The 24,579-nt window shown below is 40.9% G+C and overlaps 4 protein-coding genes across 7 annotated transcripts; 1 reads left to right on the forward strand and 3 right to left on the reverse strand.

Moving 5' to 3' along the window:
- The first annotated feature begins 2,091 nt into the window (after positions 1–2,091).
- Positions 2,092–3,208, forward strand: LOC105015199 (EKC/KEOPS complex subunit LAGE3). Its single transcript, XM_010878156.4, has 3 exons — positions 2,092–2,208; positions 2,330–2,458; positions 2,705–3,208. The coding sequence occupies exons 1-3, from the start codon at positions 2,159–2,161 to the stop codon at positions 2,817–2,819; spliced, it is 294 nt and encodes a 97-aa protein (XP_010876458.2). The 5' UTR covers positions 2,092–2,158; the 3' UTR covers positions 2,820–3,208.
- On the reverse strand, positions 3,207–8,629 carry zgc:100918 (uncharacterized protein LOC449549 homolog). Of its 3 annotated transcripts, none has more exons than XM_010878155.5 (6): positions 8,315–8,629; positions 7,528–7,599; positions 7,210–7,303; positions 5,789–6,007; positions 5,497–5,625; positions 3,207–5,073 (listed from the first exon to the last, which is right to left on the reverse strand). In XM_010878155.5, the coding sequence occupies exons 2-6, from the start codon at positions 7,578–7,580 to the stop codon at positions 4,984–4,986; spliced, it is 585 nt and encodes a 194-aa protein (XP_010876457.1). In that variant the 5' UTR covers positions 7,581–7,599; positions 8,315–8,629; the 3' UTR covers positions 3,207–4,983. The 3 variants fall into 3 exon arrangements, with proteins under 3 accessions (XP_010876457.1, XP_010876455.1, XP_010876456.1); XM_010878153.5 differs by having other exon boundaries at positions 7,177–7,303; positions 8,315–8,612; XM_010878154.5 differs by lacking the exon at positions 8,315–8,629 and adding an exon at positions 8,035–8,139 and having other exon boundaries at positions 7,177–7,303.
- A 201-nt stretch (positions 8,630–8,830) lies between these two features.
- Positions 8,831–11,116, reverse strand: LOC109616625 (complement C1q tumor necrosis factor-related protein 3-like). Its single transcript, XM_020053663.2, has 3 exons — positions 10,777–11,116; positions 9,358–9,486; positions 8,831–9,209 (listed from the first exon to the last, which is right to left on the reverse strand). Exons 1-3 carry the CDS (start codon positions 11,033–11,035, stop codon positions 8,926–8,928), a joined length of 672 nt encoding a protein of 223 aa, XP_019909222.1. The 5' UTR covers positions 11,036–11,116; the 3' UTR covers positions 8,831–8,925.
- A 2,931-nt stretch (positions 11,117–14,047) lies between these two features.
- wdr45 (WD repeat domain 45) lies at positions 14,048–17,664 on the reverse strand. 2 transcript variants are annotated; one of them, XM_010878159.4, is made up of 11 exons: positions 17,533–17,664; positions 17,105–17,260; positions 16,906–16,980; positions 16,716–16,820; positions 16,223–16,328; positions 15,816–15,910; positions 15,634–15,713; positions 15,179–15,387; positions 14,909–15,010; positions 14,585–14,730; positions 14,048–14,453 (listed from the first exon to the last, which is right to left on the reverse strand). In XM_010878159.4, the coding sequence occupies exons 2-11, from the start codon at positions 17,151–17,153 to the stop codon at positions 14,344–14,346; spliced, it is 1,077 nt and encodes a 358-aa protein (XP_010876461.1). In that variant the 5' UTR covers positions 17,154–17,260; positions 17,533–17,664; the 3' UTR covers positions 14,048–14,343. The 2 variants fall into 2 exon arrangements, 1 of the variants encoding a protein (XP_010876461.1); XR_002197767.3 differs by having other exon boundaries at positions 14,345–14,453; positions 14,585–14,725.
- Positions 17,665–24,579: the final 6,915 nt, after the last annotated feature.

The raw sequence follows: 24,579 nt of genomic DNA on the forward strand, positions 1-24,579 counted from the left end.
GAATTGTGTTTATTTCTGTAAGAATATACGCTCAGGTGAAAAAGTAAGTACACTCCTGAAAAGTTTTACATATTTGGACATACTGGATATATAATCTCAATTTCATCACTATTGAAATGTAAAGGAAACCTAACCTTACTAATACTGAAAGATTATACTTTGCAGTTATTTATTTATCAAAAATCAAATGCATTTTCTTAGTGCTCTCTTTGGCTGAAAAAACTTTATGTAGCAGTTTCTTTTAACTGTAAATGTGGCTCTTAAATCTACTGGGAATTATTTTTGCCCACTGTACACTATTGCTTCAATTGTGTCATGTTTGAGGAATCAGCATTCAATAGGATTGATATTTGGGCTTTGACTTGCCCAAAATACGCCCTTTCTGTTGCAACATCCATGTTCGGTTCAACTTCAGCTTGTTGACAGATGGCCTCACATTCCCCACAATAGTTCTCTGGTACAATATGGAATTCATGGTTGACTCAATGATGTCAAGTCCAGGTCCTGGTGCAGCTAAGTAGCCCAAAAAAAACAATGCCACTACCTACATGTTTTATTATAAGCATAGAAAGCCTCTGACTTAGAACTTCTTTAGATGTATTATAATTGCTGTTGTGGCCTTTGGACAATTTGCAAGCCAGATTGCTAAACACAACTTGAAAACCTAAATTTTTGTAATTTAGCAGTCACCCTTATCCAGAGCTATTTACAAGAGCTCAAGGGCACAACAATAGATTTTTCACCTTTTCAACCTTTGGTGTTGCTTGTCCAACCAATAAGCAACTCCAACCACTAGGCTACTCTAAACAATAGACTACTCAAACCACTAGGCTACTCTAACCAAAAGGGTGCATGCTGGAGTTTCACTTACTCAAACATGACTTACAGGCAGAAAGCAGAAACAAATGTGATTGGTTTGTGTAATGGAGAGGGTGTACATCTGACCAAGGTGCTTGTCGCTAACGTTAAGCCGCCATAACCCTCACCTGTTTTAATATTAAACTTAAATTGGAGGAACATAAGCTCAAATAAGTTAAGTTAGATAATACAGTGCGGTGCATTGCCTGACACAGGCTGAAATAACCAAACTCTGCAAATAATGTGATATAGGCCTATTGATATTATTTGATAAACACATCTTAGTTGTGACATCTTACAACTAGTTAAGGTGCTACAATTATCAGTATGTGGGACGTTTGACAGTGTTGCTAAAACTAGCATTATTTCCTACTTTATTCGCTCAAAACAAATGGGCAGAATGTCAACAGCACGGTGCTATAATAAAACAAGTTCAACTGTGTAGATTAAGCTAGCTAAAATAGCTCGTTGCTGAGAGAGGGATTTTTTTTCTGTTTTAAATGGTGTGATCAAAGCCTGTTAGGAGTGATATGATTCACAACCAAATATTACAATTACGTGAATATTTGTTTATCTAATGCAATTAGATAATCGATTTTGGTGTTATGTTTGGGGTACCACACTTTGGGCTACCGCATTTTACGGCAATTATTGAAGCGTGAATGTGAAATATATTGAAATATGCTGTTCACTAGTAAAGTGATGGTTGAATGGCCATTTCGGATATTATAATTTTTTTTCACAGATTTTAAATAAGTCTATAATAATTTCTGGCTAACTATCTTGTCATTGTTTTACCAATTTGCGACCACGCCTCTCTGTGCCACCTAGTTGGTTGGCTTATTTATCTGGCAATGCTAATTCATTTATTTTAGATACAACCCTCTTTGTACCGATTTTTACCAGATTTACCAGGTGTACCAGATCACACCGAATATTAATAGTTTATTGACACCTTCCTTCTACCACAATGTGGACCACGGTTGCCAAATGTATTTGTCTGTAAACTGCAAAATGACCCGCGGATTCCACAAAAAAAGGACCGAATGCTATTTTCTGTATACAACCCTGTCTGTAAATCGACCCACCCAAGCCAATTTTTGCCCCCACACTGTCACGAAAAATAGACCATTTGGGCAGAAAACCGAAGCATCTGCAGGAAATCGACCCATCTGTCAGGAAATCGACCCATCTGACAGGAAACCGACCCATCTGGCAACACTGCTGTGGACTTTTATTCAGAAATATCTGGAAATGCCGTATTCCGGAAGTACTTTTCAGTGAGGCTTACGAAAAGATCATGGCGGTGCCCGGGGAGGAAAACAATCACAAACAAGGCAAACTGGAATTGTATCCTTTGACCTAACATACAGCTTTAATATAGCCTATTTTAACATTAAAACGTGTGGTTTATTTGAAACTGTGTGCACATTTTTAATGGAAATTAAAGGTATCCTTGACATTTCCACAGTGCTCTTGACGTTCCGTTTCCATCAACTCGTGAAGCGTCCATTGCGTTTAAGTCCCTCATCCCAGACCGCGAGCCTCGGAAAGGAGGCATCAGTAAGGAGATCACCGTATCCGACAGCACACTATCTGTGTGAGGGTGTTTTACTTATAATCTTTAACCAGGTTTTTAGTTGACTTGTGTTACAACATATTTCTTACACTAATTTTGCATTGCTGGGTACATTATTATTACTTAAATTACACACATTCGTTGTCAAATTGCATAATTTAACAATGTATATCATAGGAATGTCCGGTTTTAGGTGGATTGTCAGTACCCCTTTTAAGTATGTTTAAATTCACTGTTCTTGTGTTCTCCATCTCCACATTCCATCAGGAGGTGGAGAGCAGATGAGACCCGTATCCTGCGTGTCTCTGTGGGGTCTTTTATGGACCACCTAACCTTGGTGATGGAAACCATGGAAGCTTTTGGTCCCCCTGTCCCTGTGTGACCACACGCCCTGCTCACTGTATCTGCTTTAGCAATTAAATGTCACAGTGACGTGAGAAGGGGGTAAAGACAACCAGAAGGAAAAGTACATACCCGTACTTTATGCCGAACTCTCAGTAGACCCAACAAAGGAATGCTGTCATACTCAGAAGAGGGGCTTTCAGTCTTCTATTTAAATACAGATGGATTTACATTTAAGTCATTCGGCATACATGTTCATTTTTTCATTGAATAGTATTTTTGTTTTTGTATTAATGTGGTTGTAATGCAGAATAAAAATGGCATTGTCTTAAACAACTACTTTAATGGCAAGCCCCATCGCAGCATACTGAATGACTTTTTGAGCAGCAATTCCAATAATTGTAAATAAAAAAAGACCACTGAAAAATGTCCGTAAAGTAAACATTTATTTATGTTTCATGGTGAAGAAAAAGAGATTATGCAACAAAAGATGACAGTTGAAGTAGGAATTGTGCTAAAATCATCATGTAGATAGGACTATGGATTTTTGTTCATTTGTTGTTGGCATGAATTAAACAAATCACATGTTCGTATCTGTTACATACAGCAACACTAATTGATGGCATAGAATAGGAAGGCAGATTTAAGACACAGTGGAATGAATGGAAGCATCTGGGCTGAGATTGGCAAAGTCAATCCGTATGACCAAAGGGGAGGACACTACTATTAGGGAACGGGACATAGAGAAGGACAGAAACCTATTGTGACCAAAAGGATGTTTTAACATGGACATTGCCAGTAAGGGTAATTTTAATATAGTCAACTGAGTAGGACCTTATTGACTTATAGTCATGATCACAACTGATGAAACAGTTGGACTTATGATTACATCCAGTAACCTGGTTGGAGCTGGATATCAATTATGTTGGAATTCATAGATGACTACTTTATAACAGATTTCCTCAATGGCACTGACCTTTCACTCTGGAATAATTTGAACCAGATAGTTGTCTATCCTTTTCTATGGTTCTGTTCCAAACCAAGATCTTCCTATCCTATGTTTCCTTGACACATCTAGATAGCCTCCTAATACAACTGACAAGTATTGTATGACAGACCATCACTGTTAAGCTATAGGTCTAGGATTTAACATGATAGAGCCACAGTGGTTGCTCATCTTATTATGGCCAACCTCTACATATAAAATGATAGTCATGTGCAGTATGGATATAACCGCACTACAGGTATAAAGGAACTGAACAAACTTATGGGACTTGTATTGCAAAGGGTTGCTTTTGGGTTGACGAACAATCAACGCATGTCTTTGTATCTTGTTTGCACATTACCTTCATTGTGTCTAGTAAGCTTTGCACTCCCTGCACAAACAAATAAAACAGAACTGGTTCAAAAAGAAAAAAAAAAGTTCAGGGTTGAAAGAAAGTTTGGCAACATACATAAGGATTCAAAAATGCAGATAAACACAGACAAATACACATATTATATAGACAGGCCTGCCGCAATAATACTTGTCATGAGATGAAAGGCACCGAGTGAGTGGCATTAAGTACATGTTCCCCCGCACCACTGACACAGGAGCAGTTGTTTTACCCCTATAATAGATTAGGTTAGGTTCTGGGGAAGAAGACATCTGACCCTAGACCTGTAGCTAAGGACTACTAACTAGATCACAGACAAAAGGAAACAAGGAAGAAACAATTAAAATATGAACAAAAGACATGACATAAGATATCCGTATAATAGGTGCATCATGATTGTATTTTCCATAGTATCAACAATTCTTCTATCTTTTTAAAAAGTGAAGCTGTGCAAGTGGGCTTCCTCCTTTCTTTCCTGTTGGTCAGGTTGCCACGAGTCGGAGAGTTAAGAAAATTAAGTGTTTTCTTTTTTCCATCTGGAATCTTATGTAGCTGAGAAAGCAGGGGGGGGACTGTTGGGTGTGGTCTCAGTCTCACCCCATGGGTGCATCTCAATTGTCTAAAAGTGACTTCCTACTCTAGACTCTCATTCATCTGCACTGATGTGACAAACGGAACACGGTGGGAGATGGCCTAGGTGAACTAGCTTCACTGGTTAGTCTTTCACACCAGCGCAGAGGGAGTATAGGAGACAAGGAGGACAATTGAGATGCACCCCATGTCTTTCTGGTCTTCTCCCTCTCCTCCATCCATCCAGTTGGTTCAGTCTCAGCAGGAGCAGCCATCGCTGGAGGTGGACGGCCGGTCATCTCTCAGTTTGATCTGGTCTGGGAAGTCATATGTCTCCACCTCAGATTCCTACACACAGACACACAACAGGGTTGGGGTCAGATCCATTTTGTTTCCAGTCAATTCAAAAACCAACTGAATTTCAAGTGTCTTCCGCTTCTCATTTGAAATCGGCATTTGTTCAAGTGAATTGACTGGAATTCAAATTAAATTGACCCCAAAACCGGAAGACCCCCGACACAAGTACACACAAGTCCAAAATTCTGAAGGAAATATTCCCTGTTGTTTTTGGTGAGTCAAACATTGGCTGCATACAAATACAGAGTTTATTGCCATGACATGGTGAGTTCCAGAGCAGGCTCCGTGAACCAGTCAATCAGGGGTTTCCCAGTCAGGGAGAGAGGTGATTTCTGAATAGGTTGAGCAACACTGCTTCCAGGAGCGTGGTTACATTCGGACTGTGTTAACTGGATATATTTTCCATGCGTGTACCTGTTTGAGGGCATTGCGAGCGATGGTCTGGAATGCTTGGTCAACATTGATGGCTTCCTTGGCACTGGTCTCAAAGTAGGGAATGTTGCTCTTACTGGCGCACCACGCCTGGGCACGCTTTGTCGTCACCTGCACAACATTAACCCAGACCATATGCTCATTGCCACCATTGTCTTATAACCACTTCCTAATTTTACATGGAACCATGTCTGCTGAACAAACATTTGACAGAGTCTGACTATACCCGTCTGTTCTGGCTGGGTAATAGACAGACACACAGAGAGACACACACCTGTCTGTTCTCAAGGTCAATCTTGTTGCCTAGCACCACAAAAGGGAAATTGTCTGGGTCTCTGGGGCTGGCCTGGATCAGAAACTCATCCCTCCAGCTGTCCAGCGTCTTGAAGGTGTTAGGCGCCGTGACATCATAGACCAGCACGCAGCAGTCAGCTCCGCGATAGAATGCCACGCCCAGAGACTGGAACCGCTCCTGCCCCGCCGTGTCCCATATCTGACAGGACAAAACATTTTTGGTCTTTCAGTACTTTGTCATATTATTTTTATATAGAACTACACAAAGAGGTGGTAAGATCATGAAAAGTAAATTTGTCTATTTTCACAGAAAAGAACGGAAGAGAACGGTAGGGGGACCAGGTAGGTAGGATAGAAAGATAGGGAAAATGTGGGTGGGTGAGAGAAAGAAAAAGCAGGTGGGAGAGGGAAATGGAGGGAATGAAACCATATAATTCATAGACACAAAGATACAAACATTTGTCATTCTATTCTTGTGGGGAACTGAGACCTAACCAAGAAATCCATATTCCCTCTTCCTTAGTCCTAAACCCAACCCTTACCTTAACCTCAAACTAATTTATGCCCAAACTTAACTCCTAACCAGTAATGCCTAAACACCTAACCAGTAATGCCTAAACCTAAAAGTAATTCTAATTCTAACACTATGCTCAGTTGTATGTTTTTCCCCAATCTGAAAATCGCATTTTCCCTAGTGGGGACCTGCCCAAAAGCATGAGGACATAATTTTTAGGGTTTACTATCTTTGTTCATGGCACTGGTACTTATTTCACATCTTGATTACTACAACTCACTGCTGGTAGGGCTCCCGGCGGTTGTCACCATCTTATCCAGAATGCTGCTGCCCGTCTGGTGTTGGAGTTTCCTAAATTCTCCCATGTCATCCCACTCCTCTGCTCACTCCACTCCAGTTGAAAATTGCTATGAGGCCATGATGTTTGCCTACAAAATAGCCATGGGAGCTCCCCCTCTGTCTCCAAGCGATGTTCAAACCCCACATCCCTACCCAGGATTTCCAGTCCAAACTCTTCCCTGTCCTTGTACCCCAGTAGTGGAATCATCTTTCTCTTGAAGCTAGGACAGCAGAATCTTTGCCAATTTTCAGGACAAATCCAATACCCTGCCTTTTCAAAGAGTACCTGAAATAACTACAGCCACCCCTTGTGTTGTCTTTGTAAACTAACGTGGGCTATGTTTATTATTCATTCCAGTATTAACTTTTATCAATAACTAATTAATTGAGTAGACTGAACTTACGCAGTGGTGTGCTCCACATTGCTTCTTCAAACACACACACACACACACACACACACACACACACACACACACACACACACACACACACACACACACACACACACAACCCACCTGCATGGTGACAAGTCTATCATCCACCATCACCTCCTTGGTGAGAAAGTCAGCTCCTATAGTGGCTTTGTACTGGTTACTGAACTTCTTATTCACATACTGGTTCATCAGAGATGTCTTTCCTACCCTGAGGAAAAAACATACTTATTAACTACACACACACACACAGAGATTTGGTTGAGAACAGCAAAAAAAATTGCTTTGCTGATCCTGCAATTAACACATTACTACCCATGCCAGAAAGGTCCTGATTTCTTGACAAAAACCATAAATTCACAAAAATAGTACATATATGTCAGAATATGTACAAATCGGCCTAGTTGTGCAAACACTCATCTTCTGTACACTTACCCTGAGTCTCCGAGGATGATGACCTTCAGCAACACCTTCTTACGGGAGGCCATCCTTCCCTGGGACCCTTTTCTGCTTAGAAAAATACAGATATTACTAGTGGGCAACTGGTTGCATCTGTACATTGTGAAACATCACGTGATACAGACTTAGCGTGTTAGCTTGCTAAAAACTAACTACTAACACCTAAAACATTAAGGCCCAAAACTGTGATCTTGATTTGTTGTGTAAAGTTAACGTAACACAAAATGTTAATAACTTTACAGGCATCGACGCTAGTCAACGCATAGAGATCCACATAACTTGCCGTGAGTTCTAGTAGGAATCTAACAGCTAGTTTAGTATAATTAGCTTCGTAGTGTTCGTTAACGTTTACACTAGCCAACGTTACTGAGCTAACTACACACATCGAGTAGACAGACCGTTCCAAGAACTGTCAAATAAGTTACTCTTTACTGAAATAGCTACCTACAGTACGTAGCTAATTATAGTTAGCTAATCGTTCACCTTAGCTAGTTGGGTTTTGAAACCAAGCACGCTCATCATATCCTGAAGACATCCTCGACTTAGCACGCCAAGCAACAGAATGTCACAAAAACACCAAACGTTAGCTAGCAAGTTACAGTATGCCTAACACAATTATTCCTTAGCTAGCTAGCAAGCAAGCTAACATTAGCTTTTGGTACTGTAGCTAACTAGCATAGCTAGTTCAGATGATGTAACTAGCTATTTATGATGTAGCCAACTCCAAGAATAATATTGTCAATCTGTTTTAACATTACTGTACCTGTTCAATAGTCAAACGGCGGTAATACGGCAGACAAATTGAACAGCTTAGTCCCTTGACGTCAGTTTACCGGGATCTCTGGCAAATTTTTAAGAAGTGAAAGTAAAAATCCAAACCAGCTAAGGATGTTAGCTAGCTTGATAAAACCTTGTAACAGCAATGAACATCCGCTTTTTGTTATGCTGTTGCTCAATATGGCAGAGTCACGAGGGGGTTGACGTGTCTCCAAGTCAATACATGCCTTTCAAAGACAGGTTTTGTTTTAGTTCTGTTTTGTTACATTTTTACACTATATTTCGTTTTCATTCGATATCTTGAAATTCTAAGTTCTGGAAAACAATGTCTGAGTTCATAAACAAAATGGATCTGCAAAACCACTATACTGCAATGATATGACGTGCCTGCAGACGCTGACACACGTCCCGTCTTCATCAGTTTACTGAAATTAGTTCTAGGACAAGGGAAGGGAAATTAGGGAAGATAAATTGTGGGTACAGAACGACATGGACAACAGTGGAATTTAATGGCTGCTGCTTTATTGAGTTCTCTTATATCTCACCAGAATGCACAATACATTGTGAAGATAACACATCATGGAGTCGGATTGCCACTCAAATGAGTGGGAAAAGCAGATGGCCAATGAAAGTGTTGTGGTTGTTCTCACTATCAGCAAGCCATGTATTAGCCAGTAGGCGGATGTAGACCTGTTCTCCCACATACAGTTCCAGTGTGATCCCATTGGTGGAAGTCTCATAGGTGGTTCCTCCAGCATGGTTGTACACAGTGACCTGCTTGACCCCATTCTTAAACAGCTGCAGACCCATTGGTTTGGAGGATTGGTTACAACCGGAGAAGCTAAAGTAGTAAAGTCCTCTCACTGGTGCTGTGAAGATCCCTGAAGGAAGGGGAACACACATCCAACACCACTAACAGCATCATACAAAGTAATCTAATGACAAATCTGTTTTCAAACATCACTCTGCAATCAAATGTTACTCTTCCTGTCAAATGGATAAAAGACTGTATGGACATCAAAAATGCACCTGTGTTTGAATTGTAAGCGTTGCCAGTGTTGGTGAAGATGTTTCTGTAGGCCACCGTAGTATCTGTGTTGAAGGGTCCAGTATTTCCACGCACTCCCAAAGATGCTGCAAAGGCCACATTTGACTGCTCTGCAATGACACTAACAATAATTAATCTTTTCCATTTATAACTACAGTTGCCTATAAATGCATACTATTCCATGGTAACACAATTCTGTTTAGGGCCTTTAATTTAATTCATTAAGATGTTGTCTTGAAAAGGTCTGAATTAAACTAATTCTATAAAGGAATTCAGGCGTTTAAAGACAAGACAATAAAATGTAAGTACAGTATTTATTGAAGAAATCAACTGAATGTGAGAATTAGAACCCAGAAGGGGAAAGGAGAATGGAGAAGATGAAGCCAGGTACTTTAGATGAATGATCTGGAGGGGTGGAGTGTAAAAGGTTTGGAATCGTGTCTGAGGTAGACATCACCCTAATGCCAAGGAGTTAGACTGCAGTGGTGATGGCAGTCCACTAAAAGAGAACTTCCAGTTAAATCTGACATGATGAGGAAGTGAGCTGTTCTAGACGCATTCTGTGAACAACCAATAGTTCAAGCTTCCCACTGGATGTGTAATATGTTGTTTAGACTTTATGCGCTTAATCTATAAGTGGAATTACTTAATTATTATTTTTGCTCAACAGCACCACTTTTTCAACCAGTGGTCATAAATTGGAGCATGCATCTTTAAGGAAATATAGGTTAAGGGACAGATGCTAAAGGTTGGATCCATCTTTAGACCCTAAGAATGCTTGCAGAAGCTACAATGCCATGGAAAAAAGCCCTTGAAAGGAACCGATGTGCCGGGAAGGTAAAGCTGATGATGTCAAAGCAGGTACAGGAATTTAAGGTTTTATAGTGTGGCCTACGATGCTTTGTGTGCAGAGATACCACGGAGGCAGCTCTGGCACAGGAGTGTGCTGAGAATACTCAACAGGATAGCTGGACAAGGGTGGTATTTGTTTTAATGAGAGACATGTTGAGAGACATGGTCTGAGATGAAGGAAGTTGGCTAGTGGTTTGTAAGGGCTGAGGGTAGATCATGTGCACCTCTGACAAACAAAGTGCTTCAATGTATTTGATATTGACCATTAAATTATATTTATCAAGAAAGGTTGTGTCTGACATGATGAAGTAATAAGGAATGTAGGTAGGGGATAACGTTAACTCAATAAGCTACTTTCTGCAAAAGAAACACCAAAATAAAACATTGATAACTGCGCAGAAACCGCAACGGCAGACCATAACATGTCAATCATGATGGTGACGGTCAAAACAAGGCAGTAAGTACACTGATCATGGACAGCATTGTAGCTGGGAAGACCTGGATCCACTTCTGTCTGGTCCTCGCCCTTGCATTGATTTTAGGCTTACCTCTATTCTGTTTTCTTACTTCCTCCATTTGGCTTTCAGTGGTTTTCAGTTGGTCCAGTAAAGTTTGCAGCTGTGCCTGTGTCTGTTTCAGCTCTGTTCTCTGCTCTGCCATGGAAGCAGTCATCTCTCTCAGAACAGTATGGATGTCAGGTTGACATGTTTCTTGAATGTTTTTCACACTATCATCCCTGTCTTGCTGAGGCCATGCCCCAGGTAGACAGGAAAACAGCAACACTAGCACAGATACAACACACTTCATTCTTCTGCTGTTTTCTTCTAGTTCTAGAATACTTCTTTAGGGTTGTTTTGTGACTGTAGATAACCCAACTGAAACTAGCCCAAGCATAAACGATAACTCCTTATCTCATGTTCATGGGCGGGGAACTTTTGTCAAATGTTGTTTCTTTGCTTTCTTGGTAATCATCCAAAGTAGTACAATCAACAAAGTACAGCAGATGCTACTTTTATTAAACCTGTTATATCTTTTAGTATAATAAAATAAAATGATTTAGGCTATACAGCTCTGGAAAAAATTTATTAAGTGACCACTGCAAATTGAAAGTTTCTGATCCTCATTCAAAACTTTCCTTTTCAACTTTTTTGGAAAGGAAAGAAAAAGCTGCAGTGGTCTCTTAATTATTTCCGGAGCTGTATGTCATAAAAACACTATTCGTTTTTTCACTGATACAATTAAAATGTTCAATCCCCATATACAGTTGCAAGAGAAGGAACAACACTCAAAACCACATAAATGTAAAACATATGAATAAAAATAAACACTATATACAACACATAAACATAATTCCAGGGTCATTCTACAAACATTTCAAAGAATTACATGTTTTTTATACCACCACTTTGAATCTGATAATAGTTAACCACTTAAAGCTGCACTAGGTAAGATCTTTTCATAAAAACAAAGAAATCCTAAAATAGCCCAATAATTATTGGCACCTTCTAGAAGTAAATAAAAATAATTAGATTTTAATCAAGTGAACTGTAGGTGCCTGCAATATGAAAGTAATTCATTCAGCCAGTTTGAATAGAGGGAAAGGAAACGTTTTCTGTCACGGGGTACTGTGATGTTGATGACATCGCTGTGAAAATGTGTTCAGTTAGTGGAGAAAGCACCATAATCAACTGCCACACAGATTTGAACTGTACTTCAGTCACAAGGAATAATAGCCTCAACTTGAAACATCACCAACTCTATGAAAGGGGTATGTATGGTACGAGACTCACTGCTGAGACACAAGAAAGCCTGACCGCAATTTGCCACACTTGAACATGCCACAATCTCCGTACATGAAGGCTGTTAAGTGATGTTTTGGGGTTTCTTTGCTGCCTCTTGGACTGAATGCCTTGAACATGTACATCACAACACAATGTCAGAAAGAGAGTCTCTGTCAAAGGTCATGGATCATGGGTCATCCAGCAGAACGATGACCCCAAACACACTCAGAAAGCACCCAAAAAGGGTTAAAGACAACGCTGGACTGTTCACATGTGACATGGCTATAGGAAGTAACGGATAGGAGTTATTTTGGCCAAACGCTGTGCTACACAATATTGAGTAACTGTACTCTATGATAAATCGGCTGAAACACATTTGAATCGATAGTTTTCACTGTATCAACCCTCGCTGGAATACTTCAAAGAAATACCTGAATAAAAAGATTATCTTATTCTGATTAAATTGTTCAGATCTTTATAAAGGCCAACCTCTACACTGTGTGCACAGTAATTAGGCATATCGTATTCCACAATCCAAAATATAATTGAACCTCAAACCTGAATGTTTAACAAAGGAAAAATTTGTTTGGATCATTCTCAGTGGAATACATAAGTGTGAACAATTATTAGGCAACAATTAGTGTGCATAATTATTAGGCATCAAAACTACAAAAATATTTTCCCCAACTCACTTGTTTATTCTAAATTTTTAGAGTACGTGCAACAAATAAGTAACACAAAATGAAAATGAAATAACATTTCTGGCCAGAAATATTCAGTGACCGATATAGCCACCCTTATTTTCAATAACTGCCATGAGCCTTCTAACCATGCAGTCTGTCAGTTTCTTGATCTGTTCATGATCAACTTTTCCTGAAGCAGCAACCACAGCCTCCCAAATGCTGTTCAAAGAGGTGTGTTGTCTTCCCTGACAGTAAATCTCATGTTTGAGAAGGGTCCACAAACTCTAAGGAAGGAGGCCAGGTCATTATTCGGGCATCTTTGAGGCCCTTGCTTGCTAGCCAAGCAGTGGAGTACATGGATGCATGTGATGGAGCATTGTCCTGCATGAAGTACATGACCTTCTTGAATGCTGAGGACTTCGTCCTGTACCACTGTTTGAAGAAAGTATCTTACAGAAACATACATTTCTGTATGGGAGTTGAATCTTCAATGCGAAAAGGTCCAAGGTACACCATGTACTTCTGGACACTCCAGGTAGGTGCATTTTTTGCCCCCCAGTTGACTATTCGCAACAAAACTTTGAGTGTCCGGTGGTCACGCCTCAATAGTTCAGCTATTTTCAGTGTCAGTTAAATCTCTTTTTTGGCCCATTTTACCTGAGTTCATGAAGTTGCCTAATAATTATGCACACCTTGATATAAGGTGTTATTCACTGTTGCCACACCCTCCCTCATTACACAAATACATATCACCTAAAAATTATTCAATCCAAAGAGCATTCAAGTTTATATGGTTTGGTGTTGGAAAATGTGCATAGAAATAATAATCCGATCAGAATACTCACTTGCCTAATAATTGTGCATGCAGTGTATGTTGAGTTCCCTGTAACATTTTGGCCGTGAAGTCCAGTAAGTATTCTCCATGAAGTCAGATAATTTATAGCGCAGTTTCACAAGCATTGATAATTGACGCTAAATACACCCTGTTGTTATTGTATAATAAGCCAATATATATGGTATAGCCAATACTGTGCAAATGATTGTAAGACTGCCAATTCTCTACCAGATCATGTTCAAGCATTTCTTTGGTTTTTAAAATTGTTCTCTCAGTTTCACTTCCTCCCAGAAAGGCAGATTAAACTGATTCTAAATGAAAATATGTTTTCGTCTAGATTTTATACTTCTTGGTCACTGCATGATTTACCTTCCCTTTCACCCATGACGAGGTAGTTATGCTGTTATTTCTGTTTTGTTAACTAGCTCTAACATTGGAAAAGAGCACTATATGTCATTATGTTTTCCTAAAATGAAGTGAGAACTAGGAAAATATACATTCAGTCAAGTGACCAGATAAGTCTGCAGGTTAAATGGTTTTAATCTTAATATAGATACACAAAATTACAATAAAAACATAAAACAATCATGTAAAACAAACTTTTTCAGACCAACTCTATGTTTTCCTGTACAACATCTCTACTTCATTAACTTCACCTCTTTGATTGTAGATTCAACATCATCATTAATATAACTTCCATTACCATAAGATCTCTCCTGCTGCTCCTCTGTCCTTTATTACTCTGATCTCTCCCCGCTGCTCCTCTGTCCTGTATTACCCTCAGATCTCTCCCCGCCACCCCTCTGTCCTGTCTTTTTAGAAGTCATCATCATCACAGATGTCCAGGTAAACATCGAAGGCTTCTCGGTTACAGTTGCCATCAGGGGTGAACACGTATTTGTGGAACGTCCCGTCAACACAGATGGCTAAAAATGGGAGGAATGTATAAAGTATGTAAATAGTTTGGAATTTTGTACAATTACTGTACAATTAATTCCCCAGCTAGGACAATAGATGTATTGCCTGCTAGATAAGAGACATTGCTGTTTGTACTGACCAATGACAGAGTTAACATTTTTCGAGGTGTTCTTCCCAAATGCACAGATACAGGCGCACTCTGCCGGGACAGTAAAACTAGCCAACGACCACTGGCTGTCCACATACTGACCAATCACTGGACCCACCTTCCCGACACGAGCTAATCTGGAAAAAAAGGGAACCAGCTGCTTGAACAAGAAATGAACAGTAAATGGTCCGGTTTGGATTTGATGTGTACACAAGATAACTTACAATCTCAAATTGATACACTGATTAATCCCTCTTGCTCGCCCACTCGCCCACTCACCCACTCACTCACTCACTCCCACAACCCCACACTTACGCAGAGCGTCTGTTAAGTTTAGTGTCCTTGAGGGCGAAGATGTGAACAGTGCCTTTGTCACTGGAGGCACACAGGAACGAAGAGTCATGACTGAAGTTGATGCTGAAAGTGCGAGACGGGCAGGAAGACAGAGAGAAAGATGGAGGGAGAGAGAGGAGGGAGAAAGAGGGTGGGCGAAAAGAGAGAGAGAGAGAGAGAGAGAGAGAGAGAAGAGATTCAGGACCACTTCCACCTCCACATTTTGCACCGGCTCCCGCCACCCCTCAGTACCAGTAGAGTGTGGCAGGGTCCGTTCCTCTGCGTAGCTCCACTAGTTTGTCTCTGGTGGTGGTGTCAAACAGTCTGATCAGTGTGCCCTTGCGGGAGGCCGAGGCTGCCACGCTGCCAGGCTGGTTGAGTGCCAGGCAGGCGATTTCACTCTGGTGGGCATTGATGGTGAAGGGGGCAGATGACGTGCCAGGCTTAGTGTTGGAGAGGTCCTGCGGTGGAGAGTGGGATGAGAAAACCCACAGAGGAGCATTGAATGGGATCTTGTGGGTAATAAGACCAGCAACACACACAGGCCAGGGTCAGTAAGTTTCAAAGGCCTGCCTGGTGTGCAGTTATGATATTTGATAATGAATTTTATATTGCAGGACAAGGGAGCATTTCAACATTTGTGCTGCTTCCAATACAACACAGCATAGTACAATGGATTAAACTATTCAATGACATGGATTAATTACCACAAGTTGCAGACTTCCACACTTATATCCTGGGAAGACCAACAGCTGTTTCTCCAGACTGGGGCACAGGTCACACAGTCCTAACAGGGAGAGAGTGGGGGAGGGACGAAGATATTAGATAGGCAGACAAATGGATATCCCTATCTGTAAGTATATGTGCCTGCATGTGTGTGTGTGTGTACCTTTAGGGTTGTCTCTGGTGTCAAACTCAAACAGTTTAGAAGGGTTTTCAGGAAAACTGTATACATAGATCCTGTTCTTTAACACGATGATGATCCTGAGAAAAAGACAAACAGAAAGCAGAGTGTGGAGATTGAGCAGGTTAGTACAACATCTCTTAAGACTCTCCCATAGGTCAGTGGTTCCTAACTTCAGTCCTTGAATACCCCTAAGAGCACATTGTTGTAGCGCCGGACTAGAACCCAATTCAAAGAGGTACTGTTATTACGTCTTGAATACTCTTAAGAGGCGTAATAATAGTAACAACAGAACACAGTATACGAAACTGGGAACCACTGCTGCTAGGAGCACAATTGGGAGTTGGCCCTTGTTCATGAGGACGTTAAAGAGCTGTCTGATGCTCACTTACTTGTCGTGTCTCATACGTACAGCCAGAACAGGCTTGGTAAACGTAAACTCCAGCACCAGTTTGTCCTTGGGGTCCCTCCCCTCCCGAGCATCATCCCAAATCAACACTGGGAATAAAATAATATTAATTATTAATTGAAAACAATACATAATGAGAAGGGTTACATGTCCCATCCATTTATCTAAGTTCTATACACAATCGGTTCAATTCACAGCCACCATGGATACTGAGACCCAGCAGGGAGATATTGACATGAGCAGCATAAGTGTGATACAAGACAGTAGTGGACTCCTATAAAACTCTAAAAGGCTATTCAAAAGGAAGGTGGGTACCTGGGTTAGGGTCAATCCAATTTCCATTCCAATAAATGGAGAAAGTGTACTGATATTCCAGTTTTCAATTACAGCCATTTGAAATTGAAGGACGGTTTACTTTGTGAATTGACTGAAACTGAAATGTCACTGACCCCTAAGCGTGGTGGTCGCTCACTCACCAGAGATCTCGGAGAACTTTGGGTTGACTCCTCCTCCGACTACAGCCAGCAGGTTGGAACGATGCAGCATGGAGCACTGGGCCACACTGCCCACCTGCTCATGGTCTGAAACACATGAACACACAGTGTAAACTGCACAAACACAGGGACGCATGTACACATCGGTATCACAAGTTTGGATTCCACTCACCAAGGTGTCCCTTCTCCATAAGGGGCTCCACATTATAGATCCTAACGCCTGTCTCCATGGCACAGCAGAAACAACCTGGAAAAATACACAGACTGATAAGGAGAGAAACAATGATGGAAAAAGAAAAAAAATCTGGTAAAAAAAACAATGCTCTCTCTTAAAGATAAATGTCTGCCTTCAAAAGATGGTTTATTCTTACTCTGGTCCTGGTTAAACTGTAGGCTATTGACTCCCCTCGGTTGGGCCATGTTGAAGGACTGCTGTTGGTCTGATGTTACCAGCTAACGTTCTATAGTTATTTACAGATCAGAGGAAAACAGGCTTGTGTCTTGCCTCATCGGTTGGTTGAGTCATCCTGAAGACAGAAGGCTAAGGTTTTACAAGGCACACAACAGGAATGGTTTAACACAAAATACTGTATGTACTGTACTGTACTGTGCAGTAGATTGTAAACAAGCCACGGCAGTGTCAAACACTCAAGACAAGCTAACTACAAACTAGCTAACGTTATTTGATAGTTCTGTTATCTCTAGCTAAGCAAAAGTTAAACTAAACTGTTAATGCTTCAGTTTTATGGCTGCTGTATTATATTTGAGGAACCCCAATGAATTATGTTTAAAAGCTTACCATGAGGCGTCAAAAAACTTTGGGAAAACGACTCAACGGCTATAACACAGCTAAAATAGACGAACAACAAAGCTACACAGTGAAGAAATATTTTGTTGTTGTTATTTTCACAGCAAATTGTGACGTCGAGAACGTGTTTCCGGTTTCTGACTTCTTCGTTTCGAAAAGGAAACATGTTGTCACACCGCCATCTAGCGTAACATGAGTAAGATTTAACTATTGGAAAATGATTTTTTTTCTGACTGTGTCCTTAGGCTTAGCGTGAATAAGGAATTTTTTCAGTATGGGTACAGATGTTTCAATAGGTCAGTCAGTTACACGCGAAGCAGAGGGCTTGAGTTCACACTTCAGGTTAAGCTGAATCAGACAGAAGAGCTACTCTGTACAGAGCATGTTACCTTTTACACGCCCTGCCAGTTACTAACTTAAGGGTACACATAAAGACCCTGGGGACCACAACCATCATTCACCCCCCCACCCGACAGTCTATTACTTGTTTATGGTAGACCCTGTATATTCCTGCATGCAGGGAAAGCATTAACTGTAAGTCACTCTGGAGTGTTTGCTAAATTACTAAAATGTTAATGTAATTACAGGATAGCTTCAGGACTACACTACAGAAAGCAAAGTGTGTGTGTGTGGCATTTGTAGTTCCCTCTGTTCTTAATCTGTACCCACAACATTTTGAGCTCCAGTAGGTACATTATCTGCATGCGTCTTCCTTCTGCCTAGTAATGTACTTCAGTTCCAGTGAATTATTTTCTGTAGTTTGGATCTTAAATTAATCAGTTACTATGTTAAAGTTTATTTTCTCAGCTTTTCAATTGAGAGTTTATGTATACATATTGGTTTCACCATACGGAAATGTCCAGATTAAGCGCTACTGTTGAGTATTTTATTGCATGTCCTTTGCAAGCAATATCTGCCTGAAATCTATGACCTACTGACTCCCCGAGATGCTGGGGAACTTCTCTGGTGATGGTCTGACAGGACTTTTGCCTTTTTGTCACATCTTCAGCAAATGAAATGCATGTTCAACTGAATGTTGACTAGTTGCAGTGCACTTGTGTTTGAAAGTAATGGTCGTGCTGAGAGGTATTTGGTTGTACTTTAACAGAGAAAATCTGTGTCTGTACACTTTTAGGGGAAGACCAAGAAATGAGTGCTGGGGAACACCAGTAGAAAGTGTCTGTTAGGCAGACACGAATCCTCTTCATGTCAACTCTGAGAGGGTGGAGAGGAGGATCTGATGTTGAAGGCAGCGGACAGAGAATAAGAACAGAGGGGAAAGAGTTAGCTTGAGTAATGAGAAGAGCTTCAATTACATAGAGGGCAGTCTTGGTTGAGTGTCTTGTCTTGAAACCTGACTGTTTAAGGTCAAGGAGATCTTTTTCAGAGAGATGACAAGAGAGTTGGTTGTAGACCGCATACTCACGTGGCTTGAACAGGAAAGAAAGAAGGGATACCTATCTGTAATTTTTAATGTCAGAGGAGATAAGTGTTGTATGTTTTGGAGGTGACCAACTCTATCTTGAGTTGGTCACCTCCAACTATCTTGAAGTCGGGGGGGAATGCCAGTGGGTAGGAATGAGTAGCGGAAGGTGGTTAGGAATGGGAGAAGGTCCCCACTGATGTCTGGAGGAGGAAGGAGGGGATCGGATCAACTGGGCATGTTGCTGGATGAGCAGGCATCACTTGCTGCAGGCCTACATCATCGATGAAGACATGAAGACATGCCCTAAGCCATAACAACCTGTGCACCGTATTTCCCATGAGGCCATATGATGTGGACCTTAGGCAGTTCCATTGTTTCTCAGCACATTCCTCTTACCATCAATCTGGGACTTCTTAGTGTTTGTTTCTGTTCATATCACCATTTCCCCAAAAAATTATATTGTCTTTACAGTGCCTTTTCAAAGTATTCAGACCCCTTCACATTCTCCAGATTTAGTAAAATTATAGACATTATAGCTATGTTATATGGACATATATTCACTATATAGACACACTGTAAATACATTTCTGTGTCGGCTTATTTAGGATGTAAAAGATGTAGGGCACGCTAGACATTAGATTGGAAAAGACAAGTCGCATTTTAACCACCAATGAAGCTACATTTGGGATAATTTAATCATTGTAGTTTTCCTTCAGTCATTGAAAAGAACAGAAACTGATTGCCTGCCCCTTGCTTTCCAAAGTTTCCAATGATCATGCGAGCTTCACAGATTCAAACAAGCAGGTTGATTATCGGCCCAACTCTTAAATTGCTGGGCTATCTGCTGCCCTTGTCTAGAGAAGTAATGTTCTGGGAAAAGATTTGCAGCCATTCCATTTTCTAATATCACCTACTGCTGGCTACTCCGCTTTGCTGTACTCCCTCATGTTACAAAATAATTCAGTCTAGACAGTTTCGGTAGCATTTTCCGATTGTTTTAAGTAATAAATGTGATTTAATGTAGAGGAAAGGGGACAACCTAAATTAATGTATGTGGGATCAAGCTGGTGAGTTATTGGGGTACATTGAGTTCTCCTGCATTATGGCCACCTACTAGCCTAACAGCCTCAGGAAGGTGAAATAAAAGGAGCAGCTATTTATACTGATCAATATTAAAGGCCGACTTTGTGCAAAAATGCAAAATATTACAGTTTTATTCTGTATAACTGATCAATGCATCATCATACCACATAATTGAATTCTTATAAAGCAAAACAGTTGGATCAATATAATATTTGGTTACAGATGTTTCATTTTTTATGGAACTGTACAGCTTTCTTGTGAAAATGCAATGAGGAGGTAGCAGAGTCAGCTGAATCCTATCCAGGAGACTATGGCATCTTGTGAGAGGGACACATTTATGTGAGTAGAATAACCACAAAAGTAGGCTGTTGTCAGTTTTTCAAATTGAGAAAAAGACAGTTTTAACAACTTTCCTTCCACAAGTCAGCTTTTAAAATAAAATAAATAACAGTTTTGATAGAAGCTATATCACAGTATAATTAGTGGTGGATCCTTACTGATGACATGGTTGGAGTCATGATGAAATGACAAACTGGGACAACAGGGGGGATCAGTCACTGGGATCAGTGGGTCATGAGGAGGGATGAGCCAATGAAGGGTGGAGTCCCACTCCATTTACTATTGTAAAATGGTGGATGCTGTGGAAAGTCAAATTTGATATTTGACAAAATAACAATGAAGGGCTAGGTCAGAGAGACAGAGGGGTAGATCAGAGAGACAGAGGGCCAGGTCAGAGAGACAGAGGGCCAGGTCAGAGAGACAGAAGGCCAGGTCAGAGAGACAGAGGGCCAGGTCAGAAAGACAGAAGGCCAGGTCAGAGAGACAGAGGGCCAGGTCAGAAAGACAGAAGGCCAGGTCAGAGAGACAGAGGGCCAGGTCAGAAAGACAAAAGGCCAGGTCAGAGAGACAGAGGGCCAGGTCAGAGAGACAGAGGGCTAGATCAGAGAGGCAGAGGGCCGGGTCAGAGAGACAGAGGGCTAGATCAGAGAGGCAGAGGGCCGGGTCAGAGAGACAGAGGGCCAGGTCAGAGGGACACAGGGCTAGATCAGAGAGGCAGAGGGCCGGGTCAGAGAGACAGAGGGCCAGGTCAGAGGGACACAGGGCTAGATCAGAGAGGCAGAGGGCCGGGTCAGAGAGACAGAGGGCCAGGTCAGAGGGACACAGGGCTAGATCAGAGAGGCAGAGGGCCGGGTCAGAGAGACAGAGGGCCAGGTCAGAGAGACAGAGGGCTAGGTCAGAGGGACTGTTGTTGTCTGTTTGTTCTTTGTTCTTTATTGTGCAAAGATAAAGCTCAAGGGCTCTGGGAAGGGGGGCGACCCTCTGGGGTGACTCCTATTTGGCCAGGGTCTGGACACCATCCAACAGGCAGTGTGTTGGATTGGGACTAATAACTGCTTGCTGCAATTGCTGTATTAATAAAAGTTCAATTTGAGTATTCAGACTTTACTTTATCATTTGTGGTAATTTCCACGACAACGCCTTCAATTTCTTCACATTCTATCCTCTAACAATCTATATAATTTTGCCATAGTTATACTCTATGTACTGTAGAGGGTGATATAGTCTCAGGTGGTGAGCTGTGCTGCTATGCTGCTAGAAAGACTGAGATCCCAATAAGTATTGGTTATAACAGATATCAACATTCCTAACAGCAAAAGAGATAAATTGCAAATAGAAGAGCAAAACTGAAAGGGACAAAGACACAACAACGCACAGAAAAAACAACACCATTAGAAAGACTTCTCTGACAGGTTCTGACATCTAGCCAGCACATATAAAAGAAAAGGCCAGACCTTTTCTCCTCTCACTGCATAACCACTACAAATTCCTCATTACTCCTCTGTAACACTGCCTCTCCATCTCTCTATGTACAAAGCGACACAGTCCCAATCTGTCTCCGCGACACATACATAATCAAATGTATTTCCTTCAAGCCCCGTCCCCTGCTCTTACTTTCCCTCCTCTCCTTTCGGAAGGTTTACCGGGGTGTGTGTTCTACTGAATAGCTTGGGGCTCATTAGCATAATTCTATTTCCTCTCTTGCTTTGCATTAAACTGCAGCGTCTACTATATTACCTTACAAACTTACAGAATAATATAGCAAAGATAGAACTTATTCAATGGAACTCATACATGACAATCAGCTGAGGTACAATAATCAACTGAAATGTTTCCTATTATGTAAATGTAGGTAAAAAAAAAAAAAAAAGAACATTAAAAATAGAAGCTATTTAATCAAGAAATATAAATTCACAGTGGTCCAAGCAAAAAAATTGCTAGAAATAATGAATGGGTACCCACTGTGCCACCGTCAAGGCAAATTAATTAGACATTTCCCTATAATCCCCTATGTCTCTATGTAACAGAGTTAATATCGTACAATAAGCACACTCCACAGCTAGCTTGAAACAACCCTGATAGGCAGGCCCCTCCAGATTCTGTGCCCCCTCAGTTTTGTTTCCCCATAAACACTGCAAATGGTATATGAATTATGCCCCCTCATTTATGAAAAATGCCCCCTCAGTCATTGCGTCCTGCAGCCAGGCCTGCTGATAGGGTTACACAATTTGGCAGTGATGTGGGTTAGACCAAAAATGTATTTGTCTGCAGTGGCAATGATTTTTAATGTTGATTGGAAAATATAACATTGTTAGACACTTTGAAGAATTCACTGTAGGTATTCTTAAGACAATTTCAAAAATGGAATATACACCATGGTGAATTTAATAGGTCCTAGAGGCAAGTTTGTTCCTTGTGTGGAGGCGGAGCAAATAAAACACCACAGTGTTTGCTCTAGCGCCACCATGTGGCTAATTGGCCTGGCATTAATTTAGACAGCATAGACCAGGGCTATTTACAATTCGGCCAATAATTTACATAATAATAACCTAGCTAGCAAATACAAAAGTGTATTAGCTACACTACTGAAACCCTATATGAAAAATGTTCAGTATTTTACTTATAGTAACTTGACGATTTATAGCGTCCATTAGTACTGGGTCGTTGTTCAGGGATACAGGTTGTTTAGGTGTATGTGCATATAGATCAGGGCAGCAATGGATAGCACATAAACAGTAGCAATAGCAGAAGCGGTGGGTCATCAGTATACGTGGGTTTCATACTACGTATGAACAAACATGCTGTGAGTGTATGTGTGTGTTTGTGTAGAGTTTTGGGCCATGTCTGCCTTGTGGTACCGTGGTATCGAACGTAGTCCATCGGGGTCGGCAGCCTTTTTGACGCGGAGTGATAATTTACCTTTTATCCTTCCATTTCTATTGGTCTACATGCTAGATATGATTCTCATGTGCGTGTGAGAATAATAGTTTTTATTATAGTTTTATATCCTTTTGCCGGACCCTGTCAACGGAGCCGGCTAAGAAGAACGAATGTCTCTTACTGAGTGATTGACTGGCTGCCCCTTGTTAAATAGCATAGTGGTTAGAGAAGCGGACCTGCGAACTATAGGTCCCGAGTTTGTATCTCCTCGCAAGCGAAGTACGTATTATGAATTATTCCGTATAGACGAAAACGTTGCTGGCTAAAACCTCCTGTGACTACAATATAGTATGCCTGAAATAAAACAGTTTACGGTTATAGAGCGACTGTTTCTGGTGAAATGTTAGTCAGTTTAACACAATGCTCAATAAACAGTGTTTAGCGACTGGTGAAATGCGTAATGCTGTGTCATTATGGTTAAAGACAGTGCCTCTCACGTGGAAGGCACAAGTTCTAATCTATTGTGATTGCACAATTCTTTCGTCATTTCACTTGATGAAAAAGTTAGATATCATCACCTTTCTTGATAGTTATTGTATCAATGTCATTCACGAATGAAAGAAAAAAACATGTTCTTATGCCATGAATTGAAATAGCTTTGGCAGACTTGCTAGCAATTGCTCAATTTCTATGACTATTCCAGTAAGTTAGTAGATACTGGTAAAGCCTATTACTGGCTAATAAGCTGTTCAAACGGCCAGTGGCAAAAGCTAACAGTTCGTAGGCGCTATTTGTGGTGGAGGTAAACTTAGTAAGAAACGTTAGTCAGTTTAACTGTATCAATATCAATCACAAATGGTCAATTAGCTGCTAAAACGCCCAGAGGATTTGTTCATAGAGACACGAGGCTATACTGACACCCCTCAAACGTAGACCTCTGTGGTGTAGTTGTTAGCGACACAGCCTTTCACGTGGGGGACCCGGGTTTGAATCTCAAAGGGCAGTACTATCTATTGCGGTCTGGCTGAACTAGGCTTGCCTGGTTTCTTGTTCTTCAAAACGTGTTTCACCGTGGATGTGCTTCATCAGTGGCATGACTATCGGGTGGGGGGCCTGTGCTTGGCCTCTAACAGAATGATTATGTATTCAAATTTTACATTGATTGTTTCAATGCTGTTGTCACAGTCAAACAGCAGCTGGTAGGATAATCAAGGGCAGGATCGGCTTCACACGCGTATATGTTGCGTCATAAGTTTTGTTCCTTATAATTTCACCTACAAACATTGAAACATTCTGAGTATTAAAACTTG

This window comes from Esox lucius, chromosome 14, assembly GCF_011004845.1.
Source record: "Esox lucius isolate fEsoLuc1 chromosome 14, fEsoLuc1.pri, whole genome shotgun sequence".
Classification (NCBI taxonomy): Eukaryota; Metazoa; Chordata; class Actinopteri; order Esociformes; family Esocidae; genus Esox; species Esox lucius.

Bases quoted from the DNA above. Each gene is read 5' to 3' on its own strand.
- LOC105015199 (XM_010878156.4), top strand. From the start codon at position 2,159: ATGGCGGTGCCCGGGGAGGAAAACAATCACAAACAAGGCAAACTGGAA. The intron at 2,209-2,329 runs GTATCCTTTGAC...ACATTTCCACAG, and splicing joins AAACAAGGCAAACTGGAATT to TGCTCTTGACGTTCCGTTTC. The intron at 2,459-2,704 runs GTGAGGGTGTTT...ACATTCCATCAG, and splicing joins TCCGACAGCACACTATCTGT to GAGGTGGAGAGCAGATGAGA.
- zgc:100918 (XM_010878153.5), bottom strand. From the start codon at position 7,580: ATGGCCTCCCGTAAGAAGGTGTTGCTGAAGGTCATCATCCTCGGAGAC. The intron at 7,304-7,527 runs GTAAGTGTACAG...TTTTTTCCTCAG, and splicing joins ATCATCCTCGGAGACTCAGG to GGTAGGAAAGACATCTCTGA. The intron at 6,008-7,176 runs GTGGGTTGTGTG...TTGTCCTGTCAG, and splicing joins ATAGACTTGTCACCATGCAG to ATATGGGACACGGCGGGGCA.
- LOC109616625 (XM_020053663.2), bottom strand. From the start codon at position 11,035: ATGAAGTGTGTTGTATCTGTGCTAGTGTTGCTGTTTTCCTGTCTACCT. The intron at 9,487-10,776 runs GTAAGCCTAAAA...GTGTCATTGCAG, and splicing joins AGTAAGAAAACAGAATAGAG to AGCAGTCAAATGTGGCCTTT. The intron at 9,210-9,357 runs GTGCATTTTTGA...CCCTTCCTTCAG, and splicing joins CGCTTACAATTCAAACACAG to GGATCTTCACAGCACCAGTG.
- wdr45 (XM_010878159.4), bottom strand. From the start codon at position 17,153: ATGGCCCAACCGAGGGGAGTCAATAGCCTACAGTTTAACCAGGACCAG. The intron at 16,981-17,104 runs GTAAGAATAAAC...GTATTTTTCCAG, and splicing joins ACAGTTTAACCAGGACCAGA to GTTGTTTCTGCTGTGCCATG. The intron at 15,911-16,222 runs GTAAGTGAGCAT...TCTTTTTCTCAG, and splicing joins GTACGTATGAGACACGACAA to GATCATCATCGTGTTAAAGA.